Raw genomic sequence first — 25,938 nt, forward strand, 5'->3', positions numbered from 1 at the left:
GTCCAAACAGATTAAGATCAGTGAAAATATTTAATACAAATTTTCCATTTGAACTGCCATGTGCTAAATTTCATGTAAGACTATCTCTTACTGCATGTTAAAGGAGTAGTACAGCCAAAACTCGTTTGGCTGTACTTCTCCTGTGGATCACAGGAGTGTAGTTTGATCTGCACTCATATGACCCGTTTTCAGGCGCCAGTGGGCTGAAGTCTGCTGTCGGGTGAGGTCACAAAGTCGTTCCGGGCTCGGAAAGGATTGCGCTTGTGCGGGGGGGGGGGGGGGGGGGCAGAGCAGACAGCAGTGACTGACAACTGAGCGATCAGTGATCTTTTATCACTCAGTCTTAGAACCAGTGAGGGACAGATACAGCAGTTGACTGTGCTGCATCCACCTAGGTAAGTATAATTCTTTAAAAGAAAATTCCCAAACTTCTCTTTTAAATATTTTAAATTCAGCTATCTTAATTGTACAGAACAGGACACTATAAAATTCATAGACCCTGGGTTATAGACTGCTTTCTTCATGTGATTGAACACTGCAGAGCTTTGAAGGACATGTCCTTTGGGTGTCCCTCTATAACTCTGTCCCACTCAGTGAGTCCTCTGTTTTATACTCTTAAAAAAAAAAATGCAACTGACTTCTCTGTGGTCCCATAACACACCTGGCCCACTTGTTATATTAGTACATGCATAGATGTATACTTGCTTCTGATGCACAATATAATCACCTCATACAAATTAACCATTTCTAAAATCGCTTCAGAGATTTAACATATTATAAGCCTATGCGGGCCTATTTAAAGTGTGTTATTTAACAGTGAACACAAACGCCATGCAGACAAACTAATACTCCACTGAACAGTAACTAGAGTTTTACCAGCCTTTTATTTTTATGGGTATGAGCACACTTTTAAAATAGGAAAAATATACTTGACTGTGTTTTATATCCTTTTTGTGGAACCTCCATACAGCTTTTCTGTCTTAGTAGTTGCTGCGTTTTCTTGTACAGTGTCAGTTCAATCACTAACCCTTTGAACCTGGTCAAAATCCTCTTCCGATTATCATGTCACCATAGTAACCTTGAAAATCTCATCTAGTTGGCTTGTACTATCAAATGGGAAGCATTACCATTCAGCTAACAGCAGTACTAAGGTAAATTACCCTCTCTCACCCCTCCAAACTTGTCTCATTTTATACCTCACCTACTGGAAAAGCCTTGACTAGTGACCTCTCTGGGCTGCTCAGATGAAAGCATATTCTTCAGCTTGCAGTTTCACTCCGCTAAAATTTCTCTGCAAGGCAATTACAATGCACAGATGAGGGAAGATTGGCAGCTGTTTTTAGTGGGGTTTTTACTTGTAGTTCATATTTTTTTTTTTTCGAAGATATGCTAAGCAATCCGTGGCTTCCCAGCTGTTGTGTTAAAACTCGCAGCAGCAGCTACTGGTTGCCTAACTCTATTGTCTAAACCCATGGAGATGTACATTTTCCTTACCACATGCACCATTGGCACAGCTGTGCCGTGCAGAGTATAACGTTAATAAATGGACTCTGTGGATCAGTAGCAATATGTATGAAAAATGCACATTCATGCCAGCCCTACAATATTTAGATGAACTGCATAGGACTGTACTTTTGACTAGGGCACTGACAAAACTCAACAATTGTACACTTTTAGGGGCCCTTGATTGCAACGGCATTTACAAATGGATACCATTGAAACGTTTCAGGTGGTTGGTTGCCATCTCACTTTGAGGTATTCTCATTTCTACCATTGTATTTTATGGAAGTATATTCATGTAATCTGCTGTCTCCTATTTATCACCTTATAACTATGTCATCTTTATAACCTTTTCTTGTCTAACACCTATCTCCCTTTCATATTACCATATCACTAACTGTATCTGTTGAATTACATCTGCTTCTACTGTACAGTGCAGTCAGCCTTTTCTCCTGCACAGAGGACTTGACTCTGCTATCCAATCAGTACTGAATCGGAATCTGAAAGAGTGAAGGACTGTTCTTACCAAAACTCACCAAAATGGATCATTTTATCACAGCAAAACAGTATACATCATGCGGAGAAAGTATCTAGAAGATAGAAGTATGAGCTGTCTTTTGCAGTGAATCAGATTCTAGTTTTTATTTTCCCAACCTGCTATTTAGAAATAGCAGCTGAGATGTTCTGTGGGAGCACAGACATTACTCCTTGCAAACATTTTTTTTTTACATCAAGTCTATTATCATTTTAAGTCCAATTGCTACAGAAATGCCAGAAAACCTGAGTTTTTTTTTAACATACACTATATTACCAAAAGTATTGGGAAGCTTGCCTTTACACACACATACATTAATGGCATCCCAGTTTTAGTCTGTGGGGTTCAATACTGAGTTGGCTGGCCCTTTGCAGACATAACAGCTTCAACTCTTCTGGGAAGGATGTCCACAAGGTATAGCAGTATGTCTATGGGAATATTTGACCACTCTTCCAAAATCGCATTTGTGAGGTCAGTTACTGATGTGGACGAGAAGGCCTGGTTTTCAGCCTCCGATCTAATTCATCCCAAAGGTGTTCTATTGGGTTGAGGTCAAGTTTCTCCAACCCAAAGTCTCTCATCTGTGTCTTTATGGACCTTGTTTGTGCACTGTTGCGCAGTCATGTTGAAACAGGAAGGGGCCATCCCCAAACTGTTGCCACAAAGTTGAGAGCATGAAATTGTCCAAATGCCTTAGTATGCTGATGCCTTAAGAGCTCCCTTCACTGGGACTAAGGGGCCAAGTCCAACCCCTGAAAAACAACCCCACAGCATAATCCCCCCTCCACCAAATGATTTGGACCAGTGCACAAAGCAAGGTCCATAAAGACATGGATGAGCAAGTTTGAATTAGAAGGGAGACTGTTTGTCAGGCCTTCTTGTCCACAACAGTGCCTGACCTCAATGTGCTTCTGGAAGAATGGTCAAAAATTTCCATAGACACTCTCCTAAACCTCGTGGACAGCCTTCCCAGAAGAGTTGAAGCTGTTAAAGCTGCAAAAGGTGGGTCAACTCAATATTGAACCTTACGGACTGGGATGCAACTAAAGTTCATATGCCTGTAAAGGTAGATGTCGAAATACTTTTGGTAGTATAGTGTAAGTAGCACATTGAAATATATGTATTTTAACCTATGCTAAATGTATATTTTTGTTATTGAGTGTCAGTGTATTTGCAGTATTTTGTTCTGCTGACAGTTTGCATTACTTTTTGTTTAATAGCTGAAATGTTGAAAATTGGTGTTAAAACGATATTATCATGTTGCGTAAGAATAGCTTAATCTGAAGTTCACATGTGAAGAACAGTAGCAATGCACATACAGCATGAGGCACACTATACCTATAACAGTAAATAAAAGTTACGTGGCAGCTAACTAGATAACAATTATGACCATATGGGGCCCTATGGCCTGTATACAGTCATTCTGATTAGGATAATTTAAATAAAAGTGTAAAAGGGGCACCTGCATCAATCCCTCTAGCACAGGGAACCAATCAAGAGACTTGGATTGTGTGGCAAAGAGGAAACTGATATCCTAGCTATCTGGTGTTGTGAAGAATCATGAAATCTATTGTTTTAAAGACGTGAATTTCCTCTTACTTTTCCCTAATGATGTGTTAGGTATTTGAATGTCAAAATGAAATTGTCAGTAAATAGTTCTTCTCTGAGGTACCTTTGTGTATGTCTTGGCTAAATTTTGCTGTGTTAAGTAAAGCTTGTCTGCAATGGTGATGTTCTTATTTTTCAGAAAAGTCAGTTTTGTGCATCATATTGCAGTTGCAGCTGTTTGAGTACTGGGCATTACTACTAATGCCACAAACTATTTTATTTTGCAGTCCCCAAAGGGGCCTAGTGTTTTAAAATGAGCTACATTGTAACAACTTACAGTGAGGGAAAAAAAGTATTTTAATGGTAGGGTTATTTTAACAGTGAGAGACAGCATTTAAAAAAAGTTATAAGTTGAATTGCATTTTAACGAGTGAAATAAGTATTTGACCCCTTCGCAAAACATGACTTAGTACTTGGTGGCAAAACCCTTCGTAGCAACCAGAGGTCAGACTTTTCTTGTAGTTGGCCACCAGGTTTGCATACATCTCAGGGGGGATTTTGTATCACTACTCTTTGCAGAAACCTTTTCCAAGTCATTAAGGTTTTGAGGCTGACGATTGGTAACTCAAACCTTCAGCTCCCTCCACATATTTTCTATGGGATTAAGGTCTGGAGACTGGCAAACATTCAAAATCAGCATGGGATCAAATACTTTTCTCCCCTACTGTAGTTAACGCATATATAGGCAGCACACTGTAGATTCTCAAAATAGCATCCAAAAGTTTATTAAAGCAATCTCATCACAGCAAACAATTGTGATGTTTCAGGGCTACAAAGTAGTTCATCAGTCATGTGATCATCAGACATGTGACTCAAAACACAGCAATTATTTAATATGATATGATCGCTAAAATAAACTTTAGGATGCTACTGTATTTGCAAGATCCATAGTGCGCTGGCTATATTTGCTTTAACCACATGAATCACAACACCTTTAATACATATAAACTCCCTTGAATCCCATTTTATTCAGTTTTTGAACATGTGATAGATTGTCTTAGAATTGCTGATTTGTTTTGCTGTCAACCTAGCCAGTCTTGACATTGTTTTTCGGGGACAGATAGTACTTTCTTTTGATGCCTTCATTTAAATGATTTTTTTTTCTTTCTTTTTTATAAGAAATGAGAGAAAAATTGTTAAACTTGTGCGTGAAAAGGATGATTTTTCTGGATAGTAGAGTTGCTTAAAATTATAGTATTTTTTTTTAAAAGGACAAATTTTAAATTGTTATTTTTAGTGGTTTTTTGGAGTTTCCTATCTCTATAAGTGGGTAATTATGCTATCAAATACTTTATACTACTACGTATTTACATTAGACCACCACATAAGTTTGTCACATTATGGAATGATAATGGCAGGGTCCAGAAACAAAGGAGTGCATTCTGCCATCAATGGCTGAAAACCACCATGTTCAATTTTTTTTTTTTGATCCATACTGCATTTACAATGGCTCAGGACATAGCCCAAAATGTCTCTATTTGGAAAAGTTGACCCTTCAAGGTTTTTGGAAAGGGTTATATCTTAGACTTTGAACTGAAATTTGTAAAAACGCAATAGGCAGCAAACACAGTGATGACTTAGTAAAGACTGTATCTAACAATATCATCAGCTACCTCTCTCGTATACAATAATACCATATAAATATGCCTTAGTCACTTGGTGGGAACATGGCAGTGCCCAGAAGGGCAACGTATTGCATTTAATGTGGTTCAGAAGTGGCAGACCCTCATTGTTTTGAGATTTCTGTACAGTGAATTATATATTTTAAGTTTTGTACTCTACTGTAAAGTAATATATGTTTTTTTTTTCCATAGCTAATAGAGCTTTAATTTGAGAGCAAATTTGGATACACTTTTTTTTTTCTTTAGTATTTGAGAATCAGTAGTAGAAAATGTGAAAATTGTTTTCCAATGCAACGTTTATGCATTTTGTGCACCCTCAAAGATTTTCCCCAAACTGTAATCAACCACGTCTGCTCATTAAAATGATAGCACATTATTGTGACTTTTATGTAATGTAGCGGAATAGTAAAGCTCAAAGCAAATGTATGCATTTTACTTTAAAAGGCCTTTGTTTCCTTGATTTTACATTGTAATGTGCATGGGAGATACGTTTGCTGAAGACATGAATGACCTTGTATTTTATGCTTGTGCAGCAAACACAGATGTCATTCAGATCACCCAACATCATTGTTGCAACTTAGGCCTACTTCACATGCATGGTGATTCACAGGTGTTCCATGCATCCCCATGCAAGCAGTCCAAATGCAGTTGGGGCACAGCCACTGCTCCCAATGTGACATCTGTGCAGATGCATGCCCTGAATTTTACATAGCCCTCACATAGGGTATAGATTAATATGCCCTATGTGAAAAAGTCCATGAACTTCCTTCAATGACCTCTTTTCCAAGAATGTCAAAATTTACATAAAGTATCCACAGCGTGTGCTCCCATATGCAGCTGTTAGGTTCTCAGTTGGTTGATGGTATCCTAAACACATAGACAACTGGATCTCACCATATACTTGATTGTACTCCTGCACCTTTAAGAGACTCTGTAGAGACCGGGCCTCCCTCAGCCAGGTCTCCTCATCCTCCATATATCAGTGCTTGAGCTTAGTAATTTGTCGCTAAATTAAATGACTGCATCATAGAGGAGATCAATGCTCTCCTATACCCGGAAACTCATTCTATTTTGCACTAGCTGTTAGAGTAAAGAGCACTAGAAATTGCTTAAAAAAAGGCATGTATCCATAAGTTTGGAGGGTAACTTTCAACAAACATTTTCACTGTGTCTGAATAAGGGCAAAAGCTCCTCTCCAGGCAGCAGCTCTGAGCATCCCCATTATCTGTGTTCTGCTGTCATTGGAAAGAATGTAGAGGTGTCAGACTGCACAAATTATTGAAGTCTTTAATCTAATCTTTATTAGTTCATTACCCATGTCAGTTAAAACCATCAGTGTGCTGCATGTCCTGTATATACAAGGACATGAAGGTAGCCCTCTGGCTGGCTCACAGACAGTGGGCTCAGTGTTAACCAGTAGAAAAAAAAAGATTGCAAACTTTGCTTTGCCCTTCAACCACAATAATGTGCACGCTCAACTGCTTGTTTTTTGGCATGTAAGAGCTGTGGGATGCTGAGCTTTAGAGGAGAGAATGTAAGAGAGCTAGCTGTAGAATGGGTGGTAGTGGGCAGTGAGATGAGAGTAGCATTACCTCCCTGAATGAAACTCTCTTGATAGCTCAGGGAGCTGAAGTAGTGAGCAGTAGTCAGCAGTGTCTGAAGAGAACAGCAAAAAGCACATTGAAGAGGGCCTTTCACCCTGATCACAGAGAGCTGGCTGGGGAGACTGGTCCCCTCCACAATAATGTAGCTTCCTGCATAGGTATCAAAGCTGCATTAGACAGAAGGTTAAAGGGGCAACTGGTGCAAGAAGGACTAGAAAATGTATACTGTGGGGGTTGAGGGCTGCATTATATTTTATATTTATCTGTTTAATCATATACCTATTGCAGTGTAGGTTTATGATGTAAACACCGCTCAGAACTGCACAATTAGAAGTGATACTAACTCAAAGCAAAGATTGTGATTGTGCTGTAGAACAGATTGGGCAACACAGTGGCTAATTGGTTAGCACTTCCGCCTGGCAGCACTAGGGTCATCAGTTTGAATTCCAGTCATGGCACTCGAGTGTTCATTTTCTACCTGTGCCTGTGTGGTATCCTTCAGGTATTCCAGTTTCCTCCTACACTACAAAGGCATGCTGATAGGAATGAGCCGACCCCCCCCCCCCCGGTTCGGTTTGTACCAGAACATGCGAACAGACAAAAAAATTAGTGCGAACTCCATTAAAGTCTATAGGACACGAACGTGAAACATCAAGTGTTCATTTCAGGAGCAGTGATTTTAATAATGCTTAAAGTGAAACAATTAAAATTAAATATTCCTTTACATATTGTACCTGGGGGTCCCCTTAGTCTGCCTGTAAAGTAGTTTATCTTTCCCATGTTTATAACAGTACCGCAGCAAAATTATATTTCTAAAGGAAAAAATGTCATTTAAAATTGCTCGTGGCTGTAATGTATTGTCAGATCCCAGCAATATACATAAAAAAATAATTGAAACAAACGGCGTGCCCACCCCACCCCTCCACACACACACACACTCCATTATTAGACCCTTCAGGTCTGGTATGGATTTTAAGGGGAACCCCATGGCAATTTTTTTAAGAAAGGCGTGGGGGTCCCCCAAAAATCTATAGCAGACCCTCCTGAATCATACCAGGCCATATGCCCTCAACATGGGAAGGGTGTTTGGGATCCCCACAACCCTTGTCCGGTGCCATAACCCTTGCTCGGTGGTTGTAGGGGTCTGTGGGCAGGGGGCTTATCAGAATCTGGAAGCCCTTTTAACAAGGAGACCACCAAATCCTGCCCCCTATGTGAATTGTTCTCCTACCCATTCACTAAAAAAGTAAAGATGTCAGCAGACAGTTTTTGACAGTTCCTTTATTAAAAAATGTAAAAAAATGACCCTTTTTTTTATAAGGCTATTGTCAAAAACTGCTGACATCTTTACTTTTTTGACACTTTTTTGGTGAATAGGTAGGAGTACAATGTACATCATACCCATTCGCATGGGGGGGCTGGGTTATTCCGATAAGCCCCCCGCCTGCAGATCCCAACAAAGTACAGGCCAAGGTTGTGGGGATAAGGCCCTTGTCTCCATCAACACGGGGACAAGGTGCTTTGGGAGGACCCCAAAGCCACCATCCCATTGTTGAGGGCATGTAGCCTGGTACGGTTCGGGGGCGCTCTCTTGTCCCCCCTTTTCCTGTGGCCTGCCAGGTTCCCCTTAACCATTTCAATACACTGTGTTATATAAACTACACTGCCTGCATTGACTGAATATAGAGTCTACACTGAATATATAGGCTACACTGAATGCAGAGTATATATATATATAGTATATATACATCAAACACACTGCCTGCACTGACTTCACTATAGAGTCTACACTAAATATCTAGTCTACGTTATATGCAGAATATATACTGTATCTCACAAAAGTGAGTACACCCCTCACATTTTTGTAAATATTTAATTATATCTTTTCATGTGTCAATACTGAAGAAATAACACTTTACAACTATGTAAAGTAATGAGTGTACTGCTTGTATAACAGTGCAAATTTGTTGTCCCCTCAAATAACTCAACACACGGCCATTAATGTCTAAACCGCTGCCAACAAAATTGAGTACACCCCTAAGTGAAAATGTTCAAATTGGGCCATTTTCCCTCCCCAGTGTCATGTGGCTTGTTAGTGTTACAAGGTCTCAGGTGTGAATGGGGAGCAGATGTGTTAAATTTTGGTGTTATCGCTCTCACTCTTTCATACTGGTCACTGGAAGTTCAACATAGTACCTCAAGGCAAATAACTCTCTGAGGAGCTGAAAAAAAGAATTGTTGCTCTACATAAAGATGGTATAAGCTATAAGAAGATTGCCAAGACCCTGAAACTGAGCTGCAGCATTGTGGCCAAGACCATACCGTGGTTTAGTAGTACAGGTTCCACTCAGAACAGGCCTCACCATGGTCGACCAAAGAAGTTGAGTGCACATGCTCAACATCATATCCAGAGGTTGACTTTGTGAAATAGAGGTACGATTGCTGCCTGCATTGCTGCAGAGGTTGAAGGGGTGGAGGGTCAGCCTGTCAGTGCTTAGACCATATGCCGCACACTGCATCAATCATCAAGCATTGATCTGCATGGTTGTCGTCCCAGAAAGATGATGCACAAGAAAGCCCGCAAACATTTTGCTGAAGACAAGCAGACTAAGGACATGGATTACTGGAACCATGTCCTGTGTTTTTTAGTTCAGATGATGCCAAGCATGTGTAGCAGTAACAAAGACAAGTGTGTCTTGCCTACAGTCAAGCAGGGTGGTGGCAGTGTCATGGTCTGGGGCTGCATGAGTGCTGCCAGCACTGGGAAGCTACAGCTACATTGAGGGAACCATGAATGCCAACATTTACTGCGGCATACTGAAGCAGAACATGATCCCCTCTCTTCAGAGACTGGGCTGCAGAGCAGCATTCCAACATAACGACCCCAAACACACCTCCAAGGCTACCACTGCCTTGCTAAAGAAGCTGTGGGTAAAGGTGATGGACTGGCCACACGTATCTCCTAAACCTATTGAGCATCTGTGGGGCATCCTCAAAAGGAAGGTGGAGAAGCGCAAGGTCTCTAATCTCCACTAGCTCTGTGATGTTGTCATGGAAGAGTGGAAGAGGACTCCAGTGGCAACCTGTGAAACTCTGGTGAACGCCATGCCCAAGAGGGTTAAGGCAGTGCAATAATGGTGGCCACGCAAAATATTTTTTCACTTTTGTTGCCAGCGGTTTAGACATTAAGTGTGTTGACTTATTTTGAGGGAACAGCAAATTTACACTGTTATACAAACTGTACACTCACTACTTTACATTGTAGAAAAGTGTCATTTCTTCAGTGTTGTCACACGAAAAGATATAATAAAATATTTACAAAAATGTGAGGGGTGTACTCAGTTTTGTGAGATACTGTATATGTGTGTATATATATATATAGTGCCTTGCGAAAGTATTCGGCCCCCTTGAACTTTTCAACCTTTTGCCACATTTCAGGCTTCAAACATAAAGATATAAAATTTAAATTTTTTGTGAAGAAATACCAACAAGTGGGACACAATTGTGAAAATGGAATGAAATCTATTGGATAATTTAAACTTTTTTAGCAAATAAAAAACTGAAAAGTGGTGCGTGCAAAATTATTCGGCCCCTTTACTTTCAGTGCAGCAAACTCACTCCAGAAGTTCAGCGAGGATCTCTGAATGATCCAATGTTGTCCTAAATGACTGATGATGATAAATAGAATCCACCTGTGTGTAATCAAGTCTCTGTATAAATGCACCTGCTCTGTGATAGTCTCAGGGTTCTGTTGAAAGCGCAGAGAGCATCATGAAGACCAAGGAGCACACCAGGCAGTTCCGTAATACTGTTGTGGAGAAGTTTAAAGCCGGATTTGGATACAAAAATATTTCCCAAGCTTTAAACATCCCAAGGAGCACTGTGCAAGCGATCCTTTTGAAATGGAAGGAGTATCAGACCACTGCAAATCTACCAAGACCTGGCCGTCCCTCTAAACTTTCAGCTCAGACAAGGAGAAGTCTGATCAGAGATGCAGCCAAGAGGCCCATGATCACTCTGAATGAACTGCAGAGAACTACAGCTGAGGTGGGAGAGTCTGTCCATAGGACAACAATCAGTCGTACACTGCACAAATCTGGCCTTTATGGAAGAGTGGCAAGAAGAAAGCCATTTCTCAAAGATATCCATAAAAAGTATTGTCTAAAGTTTGCCACAAGCCACCTGGGAGACACACCATACATGTGGAAGAAGGTGCTCTGGTCAGATGAAACCAAAATCGAACTTTTTTCCCACAATGCAAAACTATATGTTTGGCGTAAAAGCAACACAGCTCATCACCCTCAACACACCATCCCCACTGTCAAACATGGTGGTGGCAGCATCATGGTTTGGGCCTGCCTTTCTTCAGCAGAGACAGGGAAGATGGTTAAAATTGAGGGGAAGATAGATGCAGCCAAATACAGGACCATTCTGGATGAAAACCTGTTGGAGTCTGCAAAACACCTGAAACTGGGATGGAGATTTATCTTCCAACAAGACAATGATCCCAAACATCCCAAACATACAGCAAAATCTACAAAGAAATGGTTCACAAATAAACGTATCCAGGTGTTAGAATGGCCAAGTCAAAGTCCAGACCTGAATCCAATCGAGAATCTGTGGAAAGAGCTGAAAACTGCTGTTCACAAACGCTCTCCATCCAACCTCACTGAGCTCGAGCTGTTTTGCAAGGAAGAATGGGCAAGAATTTCAGTCTCTGTGCAAAACTGATAGAGACATACCCCAAGCGACTTTCAGCTGTAATCGCAGCAAAAGGTGGCTCTACAAAGTATTAACGCAAGGGGGCCGAATAATTTTGCACGCCCCACTTTTCATTTTTTATTAGTTAAAAAAGTTTCAAAAATCCAATAGATTTCGTTCCACTTCACAATTGTGTCCCACTTGTTGGTGATTCTTCACAAAGAGTAAAAATGTTATATCTTTATGTTTGAAGCCTGAAATGTGGCAAAAGGTTGAAAAGTTCAAGGGGGCCGAATACTTTCGCAAGGCACTGTAATATATACTGTATATATATATATATATATACTAGACTGTGTGTGTGTGTGTGTGTGTATATATATATATATATATATATATATATATATATATATATATATATATATATATATATATATAAAATACACTGCCACTAACCTGCTTGCCTAATCTAGCTCAAACTATCTCCGTCCACACACTATACATGGCCGCTATGTAAGCAGCCTTATATAGTGTGGGCCATGGACTTAGTCCCCTTGAGCCATGATTGACCAAAGGCACCAATTATAGCTCTCTCAGAAGAGCGCGCTATGATTGGCCAAAGCATGCAGTTCAGGTGCATGCTTTGGCCAATAATCATACAGCAATGCACTGTGATCTCGCAGTGCATTATGGAGCGTTCCGAGACACTCAAATTTCCTGTGAGCACCCCATAATATTCGCTGTTCCATGAATGGGCGAACACCCTATCATCAAGCTCATCCCTACTCACTGATAGGTTAATCGGCTTCTGTCTAAATTGGCCCTAGTATGTATATGTATGAATGTGAGTTTTTGGGACCTTAGATTGTAAGCTTATTGGGTAAGGGCAGGGACTGATGTGAATGTAAAATATATATATATATATATATATGCAAAGTGCTACATAAATTGTCCATGCTAAATAAGTACCCGTAACAAATTAAATTTACATGATTTAAGCAGTAAAGCATTTTTGTCTTCTGCCATCCCTAGTCCCTTTTACGTAGGAATTTATAGAAAAATGCAACCGAACAGCTGAGCTTAGCATATCACAAAAAAAAATTTGTACTGTCTGGGTTTTATTTGAGAAATCTAGCAGGTTACAAAATATAATGCCTTCAACAGTATGCCTTCAACAGTATTCATGTTCTCAGTGTACAAATACTGTATTTGTATCCTATAAACAAATTGTTATAATAGAAATTTCAAAATAAAGTGTCTCTGTTCCACCATCGCCAAGATACAATGTTTTAAAAACTCATTACTAAGCGCTTTGTTTCACCTGGTTTCTCTAGACCGAGGATACAGGAGAAAGATATGATCTGATCTGACATTTTCAGCTCACATATTATGGTAGCATTCTGAGCAGAAATAAATGGAGCTTTTTTTTATGCATTTATTTTTTTTGGTGCAGGTACTGCCAGCACAGGCAAAGTCCATATAGGAAAACGGCTGAAGTGATCCTGAAAAAATAAATTGTCCCACGTTAAACTGAACTAACCTTAGGCTCACTTCACACTGTTGCATTGTGATTGTTTCTCAGACCTCACCACAAATACTACGTGTTGTGCTCGACTGCATTAAAAAAAGAAAAAAAATCATAGGTCCATTTTTTGTCATGTTTCCTTGCATTGGTAGATCAGTCAAAGGAATGGGCTTTTTTAAAGTGGTTGTAAAGTCAGAAAGTTTTTTATCTGAATGCATAGAATCATAAAAATAAAAATAAAAAACCTTTAGTGTACAGACCCCCTAATACTTACCTGAGCCCATCTCGATCCAGCGGTGTTGCAGGAGAGTCTCGTCTCCCTCCTGATTGGCTGAGTAAGCAGCACGCCGCCATTGGCTCACTGACTCTGATTGACAGCAGTGGGAGCCAATGAGAAGAGAGAAGGGGTGGGGCCAAACCACAGCTCTGTGTCTGAATGGACACACAGAACACTGTTTGCCGTGGGTGTACTCGGCAGGAGGGAGGGGCCAGGAGTGCCAGCGGGGGACCCAAGAAGAAGAGGATCTGGGCTGCTCTCTGCAAAACCACTGCACAGAGCAGGTAAGTATAACATGTTTGTAATTTTTTAAGGAAAAAAGTAGACTTTAGTATTACTTTAACTCAACGTTAATGAGCAGTTGATTAGAGTCTGTCACAGCCCCTTCGTTTTATTAAACCCTGACACACTGGAAGATTGGGTGGTGGCATCAAAGGAGGAAAACTTCAGTGAAAGGTAAACACATGTCCCTTAGATTTTCAACTTGCTTTAGCAGACCAAGCTGTCCAGACAAACCTTTTACCACTGACAGGTTGGCTTACAGTGCTCAGCTTTTATTCATTTATGTAAAACCTTTTTCCCAAAAAGACAAAAGAAACTGTTTGCTTTAAGCAGTTCAGCATTGATTTTCTAGTGAAGCCCATCTTTGTCCACTAGTCTAAAGGGCCGAACACATGGGCTGAATATAAGGCGACATCAGCCGATTCAATAGAAACCATCTGACATTCAGACAGTGTGTACGCTGGTCCGACAGAAGCCGGCCTCTGTCAAAGTTGCATTACCGGAAAAAATATGCCAATCAGCATCCATTCAGTGCTCCAATGGCTCAGAGTGCTGACCAGTGTGTCATGTCAGAGCACAATAGCTCAGTCGGGGAGATCACTTTACTAACATTGCATAGTTAGTACAGCGACCCCTCCCAAGCTCTTGTGTGTACAAGGCTTAACAATACCCTCTCTGATAAGGTGCAGTATATTACATTTTAATACCACTTTAACCATAAATATCTTCATATCACATGTTACATATTTGCCCTCTTTGTTAAAAAAAAAAAAAGGCTGCATTGAGCCTGTGCTTGTTTAAACTATCTCTATATCCTAATAAACAATGCACTTTTCTAAACAAAGGCGGACAGTTAATTTTTTATGCTCATTGCATACCACAATCAATAGCGTGCCAATATTTATTTTTAAAGATGACATTCTTCTACTAATAATTTTGGAACAATTCTTGAAATGTAAAAAAACATATTTAAACCAAGCAAAATCCAACCTAACACATTATGTTATCTTAGCATTTTGTATCCGAACATTGCCAATTTTCTAACCTTTTCTCTAGTTCATTTTGGATTAGTCTTTTTGATCTTTGCCATTTCTGTTGTACTGTTGCTTGCATTTACCAAGCAAGTTCCAACCAAAAGTGAAACTTCCACTTATCTGCTTCCTCCCCCATCCCCCCCACCGGTGGGGGAGAATTTTTTGCATCTTTCAGGGGGAAACAGCTACCCCTTTCCCACTTCCGGCCCCCTCCTCCTTCCACCATTGCCAAGCCAGTAAGAAAGCATAGTGCGCTTCAAGCATGTGCAGTGGTGAACCCGGCTGTGAAGCCGAAAGGCTTCTTTGCTGGTTTCCTATACAAGGAATTGCAGCTGCAGCTGCAGCACCCAACAGTCGATTCGAAAATCAGCTGGGGTGACGACTTCTAGGACTCCCTGGACAATTAAATGTCCATATATTAAAAGTCAGCAGCTACAGTATTTGTAGCTGCTGACTTTTATTTTTCTTTCCCCAGATAGAACCCCTCTTTAAGTTATGCTCCTAAACAAAAAAAGTGTTAATCGTATATGTTACTATTTTTAAATATGTTCAATCATAAAGAGTTGGTCTGGTCGAGTAAAATTTCAGATATGGAAAGGTGCTGTCATTTTGAGTCATTCACTTTCAATTGTTCACTATCACAAGCAGATCCTCCTTCCTTTTATTTAAAATTTTTTTATGTCACTGAAAATGTCCATGATTGGAGGCGAGGTTTGTATTTTGCCTTAACAAAATACTTAGTTTTGGATGGACTGGCCAGTTAAAGCATTTTGGTAATGCATAGGAAATAAATTATTTATTAGACTACATTGATGTTCATACTTACATAAAAATTGATAGCATTGATTAAAGTATGTAAAATCACATGTGATGTAGGCTGCTCTAACAGTTAGCCCTTGTACACATGGTCGGAGATTCCAACGGAATGTGTCCGATCGGACCGTATTGTCGGATAATCCGACTGTGTGTGGTCTCCATCGGACTGTTTCCGTCGGAATATCCGACAGACCAAGTTTTCCAACTTGTCTATAAAATTTTCCGACAACATGCTCCAATCGGACATACTCCTATCATGTGTAGCCTACTCTGACGGACAAAGTGCCAAGCATGCTCAGATCAAATTCCTAGACCAAAGCTATTGGCTACTAGCCTGAACGTAGTCCCGTCGTAACGAAACAACGTCAACTTTGTCCGACCGTGTGTATGCAACAGTTTCGGACAAAATCCAACGGATTTGGTTGTCAGAATGTCCGACCGTGTGTACAAGGGCTAAGACATACCCCATGACTCTGTTTTTCTAAGTAGCTCTTTAACATTTTGTAAATACATGTTGATCTTGGCAGTCGGGCTTTAGAATAGGCAGTGGCTTTGGTAGGTTGCATTATAATCATTGCAGTGATTTAACCTTTGCTACTGTTGTAGTTGATAATGGTACTGTTGATGGCCTTATTAGTTAAGAGCCCTGTCTAGCTCTGCCCACAGCCATTTAAGTTATTAGTTCATTACTCTATCTGCAAGAGCTTAGGAAAATAATGTTCAAGACCAACTGTCAAGCAGGGTGCAGGAGGTTTCCCAGCTGAATTCACTATTGAGAAATAAGGAGATACGATTTCCTTTAAGACATTTAACATGGCAACATACATACACTGTTTTTTGACACTGAAAGAGGCTCTATATGCATTTTTTATACTACTGTCACAGTACATATTTGTCACCACTCAAAGAATGAGAAAGTTTGAGCTTAAGTGGTATATTCACACCCCTGTTTTGATTTCCCAAACCAAAATGGTAGGGAAAGGCCTGTATAGGGCTACTCTAATGAATACACACAGATTTTCTAATGCGTTTGAGGCAATTGTAGGCCTATTAGTTCACTTGCAACAAAAACAATTATTTTCACAAACATCCAAACTTTTATGAACAAGCTTTCAGGATGTCCTCCTTCTTCAAGGTCCAAGCAGTACTAATACACAAGTTTTTGCAGAATGTTAATAAGACCATCTCTGAGAAGAAAAAAAAACATTTAGTCCAGTATATTTTGTGCTAAATAGAATTATAATTTTTAGTTAAAAAATGCTCTTTCTTGAGTAGTTTTGAAGTTTCATTTAAGAACTAAAACATTCAGGTCTTCCATAGTGTGGTCTGGTTGTGAGAAATGATGTGTGCAGAAGTCATCTTCCTCATATTTAATGGTGTGTCTGTGTATAATTATTATTGTTTGGTGAAATAGGACAGAGATCACAGTATAAGATCCCTAATGGCATTTTTGAATTGAATGAGGTACACCACCTTACTGGAGGTACAGCTGTATGATCCTGTAATGTTGAAGGTTCTTTTGTATGTGCAACACATTTTAATGGATTGATTTGGCTTCACAATTTGCAGCTTTTTTGCTGGGCTTGGTTCCTTTATTTGTGACTTCATAATCAGAATAGAGTTTATGTAGAAAACACAGACCTGAAAACCCAAAGAGAAAATCTTCAATACAAAGAGAAAAGAATAAAAAACCTTTAGTAACCACCTTGTACCTTTAGTAACCACATATAATACAGCACTTGAAGGGATAAGAAAGATGATCAAAGATTTGCAACCATCATAACAGAGGATGAAACACTAAAATAAACTTTACAACAAACTCCAGTGCTGACTTTCAGGCAACCACCCAATATCAGACATACACCAATCAGCAGGAAACTTCATTCTGACTATGAAGTCACAAATAAAGGAACTAGGTCTTGCAACAAGTAACAATGTAACTTGTGCAGCCAAATTAATCCATTAAAAAGTGTCACATAGAAGAAAGGGACATTCAATATTGCAGGATCATACAGCTGTATCCCCAGTATTGTTGTGTACTTCATCCAATCAAAAAAATGCAATTGGGGATCTTACGTTTGCGAAACAGGACAGAAATTACAAACAAGAATGTATTTACACAGACACACCATTAAAGAGCATAAGAATGATGTATACAGACCCATAATACATAATTTCTCACAACCAGACCACACTATGGAAGACCTGAATGTTTTAGTTCCGAAAGGGAACTTCAGAACTACTTAAGAACTAAAAGCTTTTGAACCAAGAATAATAATTCTATTTGACACGAAGATAATGCACTAAATGTGTTCCTCTGTTTTCCTAATCATGGCTGTGTCATGGTAATGAAGGCTTTTATGGGTTAACACAAGTGGTGAGGAGGTGACATAACACCTTAACGTCTGTGATACACCCTCTGAAAAGCAATCTACCATGGATCATTCTTCAGAGAGCTAATGCAAGGGAAAACAAGCCCCAACTAATTGACAACCAATTTGATAATGCACCATGTGTTTTAGAATACTGTAAAGAAATCTGCAGATTTAAAGTGGTTGTAAAGCCTAAACATTTTAACATAATGCATTCTTTGCACTAGGGTAAAAAATGTTTAGGTGTCAGCATCCCCTCTCACCCCACCCTGAGTGCCCCCATAGGAAGCCGCTTCCTATGGGAGCACTGGACAGAGGGGAGGTACCAGGCGTGCTGGCACAGGACATGAAAACAGGAGGTTTGTGTCCACTCTAAGCAATTCGATTGCACAGAGCAGGTAAGTATAGACGTTTATTATTTTTATTTTCACCTTTACAATCACTTTAAGAGGATTAGACAGAACTTTTAAAATTATATTAACATGTTAAACAATATAGGGTATTTACATTTACTTTAAGAATTTCCAATAAGGTATTCTAACCTTTATGCACTTTAAAAAAAAAGCATTTTGGCTGGAGTTCAATATTCAGTATAAAAAAATACATGTATGAAGATTTGGAAAATGATATGCTTATACTGCATTTCGTTTAATTTTTAATCACTGTGGATTATGGGATGACACAATTTATACGCTAATTCTATTGTGCTCTACATTGTGAAATAACCACTTTATTATGCTAAGTATCCTTTATCAGCTCAATCTTTACTTGTTTTAACAAGGTACTACACTAATGGCAAAAGCCATACTTCACAAACTGTTCTCTACGCTTGCCTGGAGAGCACTGTTAAGCGATTACCTTAAAAGAAAATAAAGGAATAACCAGATGTTTAAATTCATCACAGTATATTTCCTTGTAAATTCCAGTCATTTTGCATAAATGCTTGCATTCCTGTCATTCACAATGCAATTCAAGCACCTCATTCAGGAATAAAAAAGAGCAGCAATTTTTTGTGAAGTATTAAACTAATTTTCTCTTGTGGAGCTGCAATAATATTTAGGCATTTTGGCTGCTTTCTTCGTTTTGAAAAATTGCTCTGCTACCGACATGTGGAAATTACAGTGTAGCTGATTTGATCTTCCTATATTTTATAAGTACTTGCCATTTTTTCCCCTAAAACACAAAGTGAACTTTAGACTGCGTTCTCCAATGCGTATTTTTAAAGCCTTTTCATACTTTTGAGGTTACAGTTTGTTTTTTCTTGACCTTCTAATATATAAGTGGCAGAATGTTGGAGAATATTAAAGGCCAAGTGGTTTTAAAATCACAGCTGTGGCTGGAGAAGAGTTACAAAGCATGCCTGTGTTAAATTAAAGTTCCTAACCTTTGTATGTCCTGGTGATTAAAAATTATTTTCAGTAGACCCTGCCTTTGAAATAATTCAAACAGCTTTGAGCATTCAGATATGGCAATTAAAGGTTTTCTCTAGCTAAGGCTGCATTTCATCTGCTTTTATGCCTATATATTTATATTTTTTATATATGTGTCAATAAGAATGCAGTGTGAACACATGCTAAATTGCATGTCATGCTAATTGTCAATACATCTGAAATTATGTTGTAAATTGATTGCTGCAAAATTTATGTGATGTACGGCATGTTCAAGAATGTTTTACTAAATTATCTGAATTTTAAAATGTGATAATGTTACCCATACAAGACTTTTCAGGTATTTGTGCATAAACAAGTCTCAAAAACTATTACCATATCATCAACAAGACAAGTCTTCTATTCTTTCATGTTACACCAGTTAGGCTAACGGTTGAGTCTGCTGGTAAGTTTCAGTCGATAAGAAGAGGAGATAATAAAGACACTGGTTTGTATAGATGGGGAGGGGAGTGAGTGTGAGATCCAGTAACCCCATCAACATTTATTCAGCAGAACAAGAACCGTGAAGCCCTGGCTGCATCTGGCCATGAATATAACCAACCTGGAAAATGTGATGTAATGCCCTGAGCCCATCTGCTTTTTCTTATAGTGCATCCGGAAAGTATGCACAGCGCTTCACTTTTTTTCACATTTTGTTATGTTACAGCCTTATTCCAAAATGGATTAAATTCATTATTTTCCTCAAAATTCTACAAACAATACCCCATAATAATAACATGAAAGAAGTTCAATTGAAATTTTTGCAAGTTTATTAAAAATAAAAAACAAAAAAATTCACATGTAAATAAATATTCACAGCCTTTGCCATGACACTTCAAATTGAGCTCAGGTGCATCCTGTTTCAACCGATTATCTTTAAGAGGTTTCTACAACTTGCTTGGAGTCCACCTGTTGTCAGTTCAGTTGATTGGACATGATTTGGAAAGGCACACACCTGTCAATATAAGGTCCCACAATTAGCAGTACATGTCAGAGCACAAACCAAGCCATGAAGTCCAAGGAATTTTCTGTAGACCTCCAAGACAGGATTGTATTGAGGCACCGATCTAGGGAAGGGTACAGAAAAAAATATACAGCATTGAAGGTCCCAATGAGCACAGTGGCCTCCATCATTCATAAATGGAAGAAGTTTGGTACCACCAGGACTCTTCCTAGAGTGGGCCACCCGGCCAAATTGAGCGATCGGGGAGAAGGGCCAATCCCCGGTAAAAGGCACATGGCGGACAACTATGTGAATGTCCTTGAGTGGCCCAGCCAGAGCCCAGACTTGAACCCGATTGAATATCTCAGGAGAGATCTGAAACGGCTGTGCATCAGTGCTCCCCATTCAACCTGATGGAGCTTGAGAGGTCCTGCAAAGAAGAATGGGAGAAACTGACCAAAAATAGGTGTGCCAAGCATGTAGCATCATACGCAAAAGACTTGAGGCTGTAATTGGTGCCAAAGGTGCTTCAACAAAGTATTAAAGGGGTTGTAAACCCTTGTTTTTTGTCTGCTTTTTAGATAACAAGCATGTCATACTTACCTCCACTGTGCAGTTTGTTTTGCACAGAGTGGCCCCAATCTTCATCTTCTGAGGTCCCCCAACGGTGCTCGCGGCTCTTCCATTCATCTGAAAAACCCCTAGGAGAAGCGTTCTCCCTGGGGGTTACTGTGCAGGTGTGCTCCTGAGTCCAGCATTTGCATCCATAGACACAGAATGCCAGACTCAGCCCTCCCTCACTGGCGCCTGCATCATTGGATTTGATTGACAGCAGTGGCTGCGCTGCTATTAATCCTTTTTAATCAAGCCGAGACCCTGGCCAGAGAGGGTTGGGAACGAACGGGCTTAGGTGAGTAAAACAGGGGGGCTGGTCAGTGACAGAAGTTTTTTCACCTTAATGGATAGGATGCATTAAGTTGAAAAAACACAAGGGTTTACAACCCCTTTAAGTGAAGGCTGTAAATGCTTATGTACATGTTTTTTTTTGTTTGTTTTTTTTAATAAATGTGCAAAGATTTCAAACAAACTTCTTTCACATTGTCGTTATGGGGTGTTGTTTGTAGAATTTTAAGGAAAATAATGAATTTATTCCATTTTAGAATAAGGGTGTAACATAACAAAATGTGGAAAAAGTGAAGCGCTGTGAATACTTTCTGGATGCCCTGTACATTAGCTCCTTGGCTTACACATCCTTCCAGCATAGCACTTTCTGCCTCCATTTCAGTCTACAGCCTCAACCCATAGACTATAAGGTAAATTAAAGTAGGCCCAGATAAGTAACAAAAGCTAGAACAGCTGAGCTGGTTCTCCGATTTTTCCAAGTCAGTGGGCTGGGAATCTGACAAATATGGTTTCTTTGGTAATTATTTCATTAACTCCAATACACCCCTATAATTTGATAAGAACAGTGACCTGTGTAGCTGTACTTAAGCTGAGTATACAGGTTGAATGAAAGAAAAAAAAAAGAGATCAGCATACTAACACAAGCGTTGTTAGTTACAGTCTCAGCTGCTGTGCTATTGTATTCTGAAAGGAGGACTGCCCACCAAACCCCCCTTTCCTGCCATAACACACTGTTGGATGCAGAGCAGATAGATGTACAGTCAGCTGGTTCCTGCTGATACACACGGACGATTTTTTGCACGAGTGTACAAGGCTTTACTAATGGCCAGCTCTGGCCATGCTCAGCCATGTTTCTCGAAACTTTCAAAAAGATGCAGTGCCAGCTGTATATCACTGTACTTGCTTAACCCAGACAAGCTATAACAGTGAGGTGAACATTTTGTTTATAGCTGTTTTTTTCTTTGCCTAACTGGAAAAAAATTAAGTAAAATAATTTTATGCATCATCAAATGTACACGTCTGTTTTCTATATCTGGCTCTAGCAGATATGCACACTCCAGACTAGCAAATCAATCCACAAGGTTCAAGATCAGACTGGATTAGGTTGATTTTAAAGATAGAGGATACATTTGTGCCCCCATAACTGGTTAGTTCTAGACTCCCACAGCTTGGCTGCCCCAAAAAGGACCTGTAGGTAATAATAGGGTCCTTACACAATATATCTGTCCCTTAGTGAGTGAATGACAAAGTCTATTGGATCGCTTACACATTCACTTTGACGCAAGTCTAACTATAGGAAAAAATACATATCTCGTGCAGGGGCTCCTCAATAAATAGCATTAGAAACATTTTAATTTGGTAGAAACGTTCTTTATTCTGAAGATTCCAGGCACATAATAAATGAAGACATCACTGACATTTATTTTAAAACTAGAGCATCAGATTATGGAAGGGATCACACTTCATTATCTATACTCTGGTATCTTAACAAGCATTTCCTAACCCATTGTTCTAAAAGAAACACTGTAAGGGCTCTTTCATGCGGGCAGTAAAAACAGGCGAGTGGACATGACAGCCATAGGGAATTGTTCACATGCCCAAGGTCAAGATGCTTGACATGCCCAGTTTGACAGGCAACACCAAATGTCAAACTTACTCGTTTAAGTGAAAGTTAAAGAGGAAGTAAACCCTGCAGGGGGAAACAAGTTTTCCCTTCCCAGTAAAGGCATAATGTGCTAGTATGCATTGCATACTAGCACATTATGTGACACCTGCAAATGAAGTCCACGCCATCCCCGCTGCAGGTAGCATCCATGTTTGCCCCCTCTTCCTTCCAGGGTTGCAGACTCCGGCTATGCAACTGGCTGGAGCCACGTGATGTCACTCCCGCGCATGCATGCGGCAGCCACCAGTAACAGCACTCGCTTCTGAAGAAACTGCAAGCATTCGCCCATGACATCATCGGCACAGTATACAGTAAATATGTATTAAACGGCGCACGTTTAGGAGATAATTACAGGCTTACCTATAGATACAAGTACTGCAGGGAGATTTACAACCTCCTTAATGGGATTACACCACACCTGTGAGCCAAACACTTGGCACAATGGTTCAGTATCAAACCCCTGTTCAGCTGGAAAAAAAAAATCCCAGGCAGAAAAGAAAAACACCCAGGTGACAGAATCACCTTCTGAATACCTAAAAGTCACTGATTCAAAAGGCAGAAGGAACTGCAATCCAGCTTGCGAAAGAGGCCTAGCAGAGCTTTCCTATGAATAAAGGAAATAATCACAGCATGGAAACTCAGAGTAGACCTGTTATGGGATGAGAATTTTGTTAATTTATTTGTAAATCTGTGATGTTTATTTAATGACTAACTGCGCATTTAGTACAGTTAGTTGTTATATAGGGTCCTGACTGTGAACTTTAAGGCAGAAGTGCTAACCCCTGAACCTCTGCTCACTGCCTATCCTTTGAATAGTCACAGAATTTATCTGGATGCCCAGGCAAAATCAGGTGAAGTTTCTGAAAGATCCCAGGCTGGGTTAATGTCATCAGTCTGTGACTTTCTACATTTTCACAAGATATGCACACAGAAACACAGCGGAAGATATGGTAATCTGGGGACTGCAACTGCTTAAGTCTCTTTATCTCATGAACCTTTAGGGCTATAAAAGTACACTTATCGTTTAAACAGAGAATACTTTTTGCCTTTTATTTCCTGTGTCTTATTGAGTCCCGCAGGCTCCATTACCAGTTCAGCAGGGCAGAGTGTAAAAAAAAAAAGTCTTAGTATATATGCATATAATGCTCATAATCATACAGCCTGGTATGAACATAGTGAGGGTTGCTGGGGGATAGTCCATATGTAGCGTGTCAAGCTGAAATGACACTTTGAGACTCTGTTAATATAGTCTCAGGAGTAGACTACTAGAATTACTGATGGAGCAGATTTTAATTATTCACTCATCTCTAATGTAGATATCAGCTCAGCCATTATTTGGCGATGTCTGTGCTGCATGATTTTACACTTAGGCTGTCATAGGCATATGTGAACAATGGAATCTTTGTTCATGCTATGTCTATTTGACCAGAAATCATGTCATTCTTCATTAAAATCAAGATATGCTGCTGTTAAAGTAGCTTGCTGTTTACTCAATAAATAACACCACTGTGTTTGGATCTTGTAGTCCAATGGTCAAGTGTCTAAACAGTGAGTAGAAGGCTGCATATTACAAGTCCAGGAGATCCTAAAACTTTTCATAATCCAGAAATCCTATTTCACTGAAGAGCTGGTATTTTTTTTTCTCAAAAGCAGAAAGATAAGAAAAAAGAAAAGAAATGCACAAAAACATTTCACTCATTTACAGCTAGGCCTTCTTGTGCATTCCTCCCACACTAGCTTCAGTCTGCTTTTTTGGATCGGGACATAGCTTTAAGTGGACATTTCATTTGCCTAATTAGCATTTGTCAGATGTATGTTTTAGGTAAACAAATTACTTTTCTTTCTTCAAGCAAGATAAAGTATGAAGTGTATACTTGTGTATTACTTAATCCTACTTGATGGACCATATGGTAGCTAGGTAATTAAAAAAATATAGATTTTTAATTAGCTCTATTGAAATTCTACTGTGAATGCAATTTATTTATTTGCAACATCCCCCTCCCTTCTCCTTCTCGGTAGAGTAAATCTCTAAATGCATCTATGATGATAAGCTGTGACATGTTATAATATAATATTCACCTCTGGACAAGCACTGCATTTATATAATGTCAATGATCCCACATATTAAAGTGTCTTCCTGTCTACCTAGTTGATTCTGTTTTCAGTATTTCAGTCATGGTTTTGGACGGTCTTGTTTGAATGTCGAATGTTCTATCCCATTAAGATTAGATGCCAACCTGTATAGAAGACCAGAGACAGACAGCCAACTTCACTTTTGTAGTACGCAACAATGGAGACCAACCATTGAACAAATTTGTATAAATCTTTTGGATTGCCTGCAGTTTTGCATCTTGATGTTGTTGACAAAAAGATATGATGCACATGTTTCTTTTTGTCTGTAAGAATTAATTGATTCCTAAACAACCACAAAAATTCTTAAACTTAGAAGTTCTTGTAATTGCATTGGAATTAACCCCTACAGAGCCCATGAATTACAAAATATGCTCTGGTTAGAAAAAAATTGGAATGGGTAGAACTATCTTTAGGTCTTTAAGGCTCGGTTCACACTGGAACCAGCTGCGGATCGCAAAGGAACGCTGGGCATCCCTGTTTTCCGTTTCAGGGAAGTTTCAGGGATGAATCAGGGCCGAATCTTTGCCTGAATTCAGCCCTGAAACAGAGCCAAAACAATGTTTCTTTGCAGTGCGCTCTGCAGCTGCCCCAGAGATATGTGAACTGGCTCCGTAGCGAGTCGGTCACATTCTCCTGCTATGCGAATTAGATGCAGGGGAAACCGGCATCCAACCCAACCCAGCCTTAGTCTGGATAAGCAGAGTATAAAAGAACATTTCTACTTTGTTAAAGTGAATCAAAATTGGGGATTCTTGTGTGAGCTGACCCATAAGGTTAGGCACAGTAATTGGGAGTAACTTAACAAGTTTCAGGCATGCTTTTGTTGAATAAAAGCTAGAGAATTATACATGGGTGTACAGCGGGGGATGTGAAACGAATTGATGTTTAACTTGCTTGAATATAATTGTCAATAATTACCTGTAGCAACAATTTGTAAATATATTTATTTTTGTAGTTTGCATATGTCTGTTAAACTCACTTATGTTTTTCCTA

At 39.5% G+C, this 25,938-nt stretch overlaps 1 protein-coding gene across 12 annotated transcripts in view; it reads left to right on the top strand.

Annotated features, from left to right (window-relative positions):
• MSI2 (musashi RNA binding protein 2) overlaps positions 1-25,938 on the top strand; it is an 845,284-nt gene that overhangs the window by 810,164 nt on the left and 9,182 nt on the right. For 9 of the 12 annotated variants that reach the window (XM_077482428.1, XM_077482430.1, XM_077482420.1 and 6 more), the window contains one exon: positions 1,678-1,755. The exons of 2 other annotated variants lie outside the window; for them this stretch is intronic. In XM_077482428.1, the coding sequence (XP_077338554.1) occupies positions 1,678-1,719 (42 nt within the window). In that variant the 3' untranslated portion in view covers positions 1,720-1,755. Of the gene's footprint in view, positions 1-1,677; positions 1,756-23,634; positions 25,933-25,938 lie in introns of those variants that run through there. One more of the 12 variants, XM_077482422.1, reaches the window with a different exon arrangement.

The sequence above is a fragment of the Lithobates pipiens genome, unplaced genomic scaffold, assembly GCF_037356315.1.
Source record: "Lithobates pipiens isolate NorthernLeopardFrog02 unplaced genomic scaffold, aLitPip1_a1.2 Scaffold_16, whole genome shotgun sequence".
Taxonomy (NCBI): domain Eukaryota; kingdom Metazoa; phylum Chordata; class Amphibia; order Anura; family Ranidae; genus Lithobates; species Lithobates pipiens.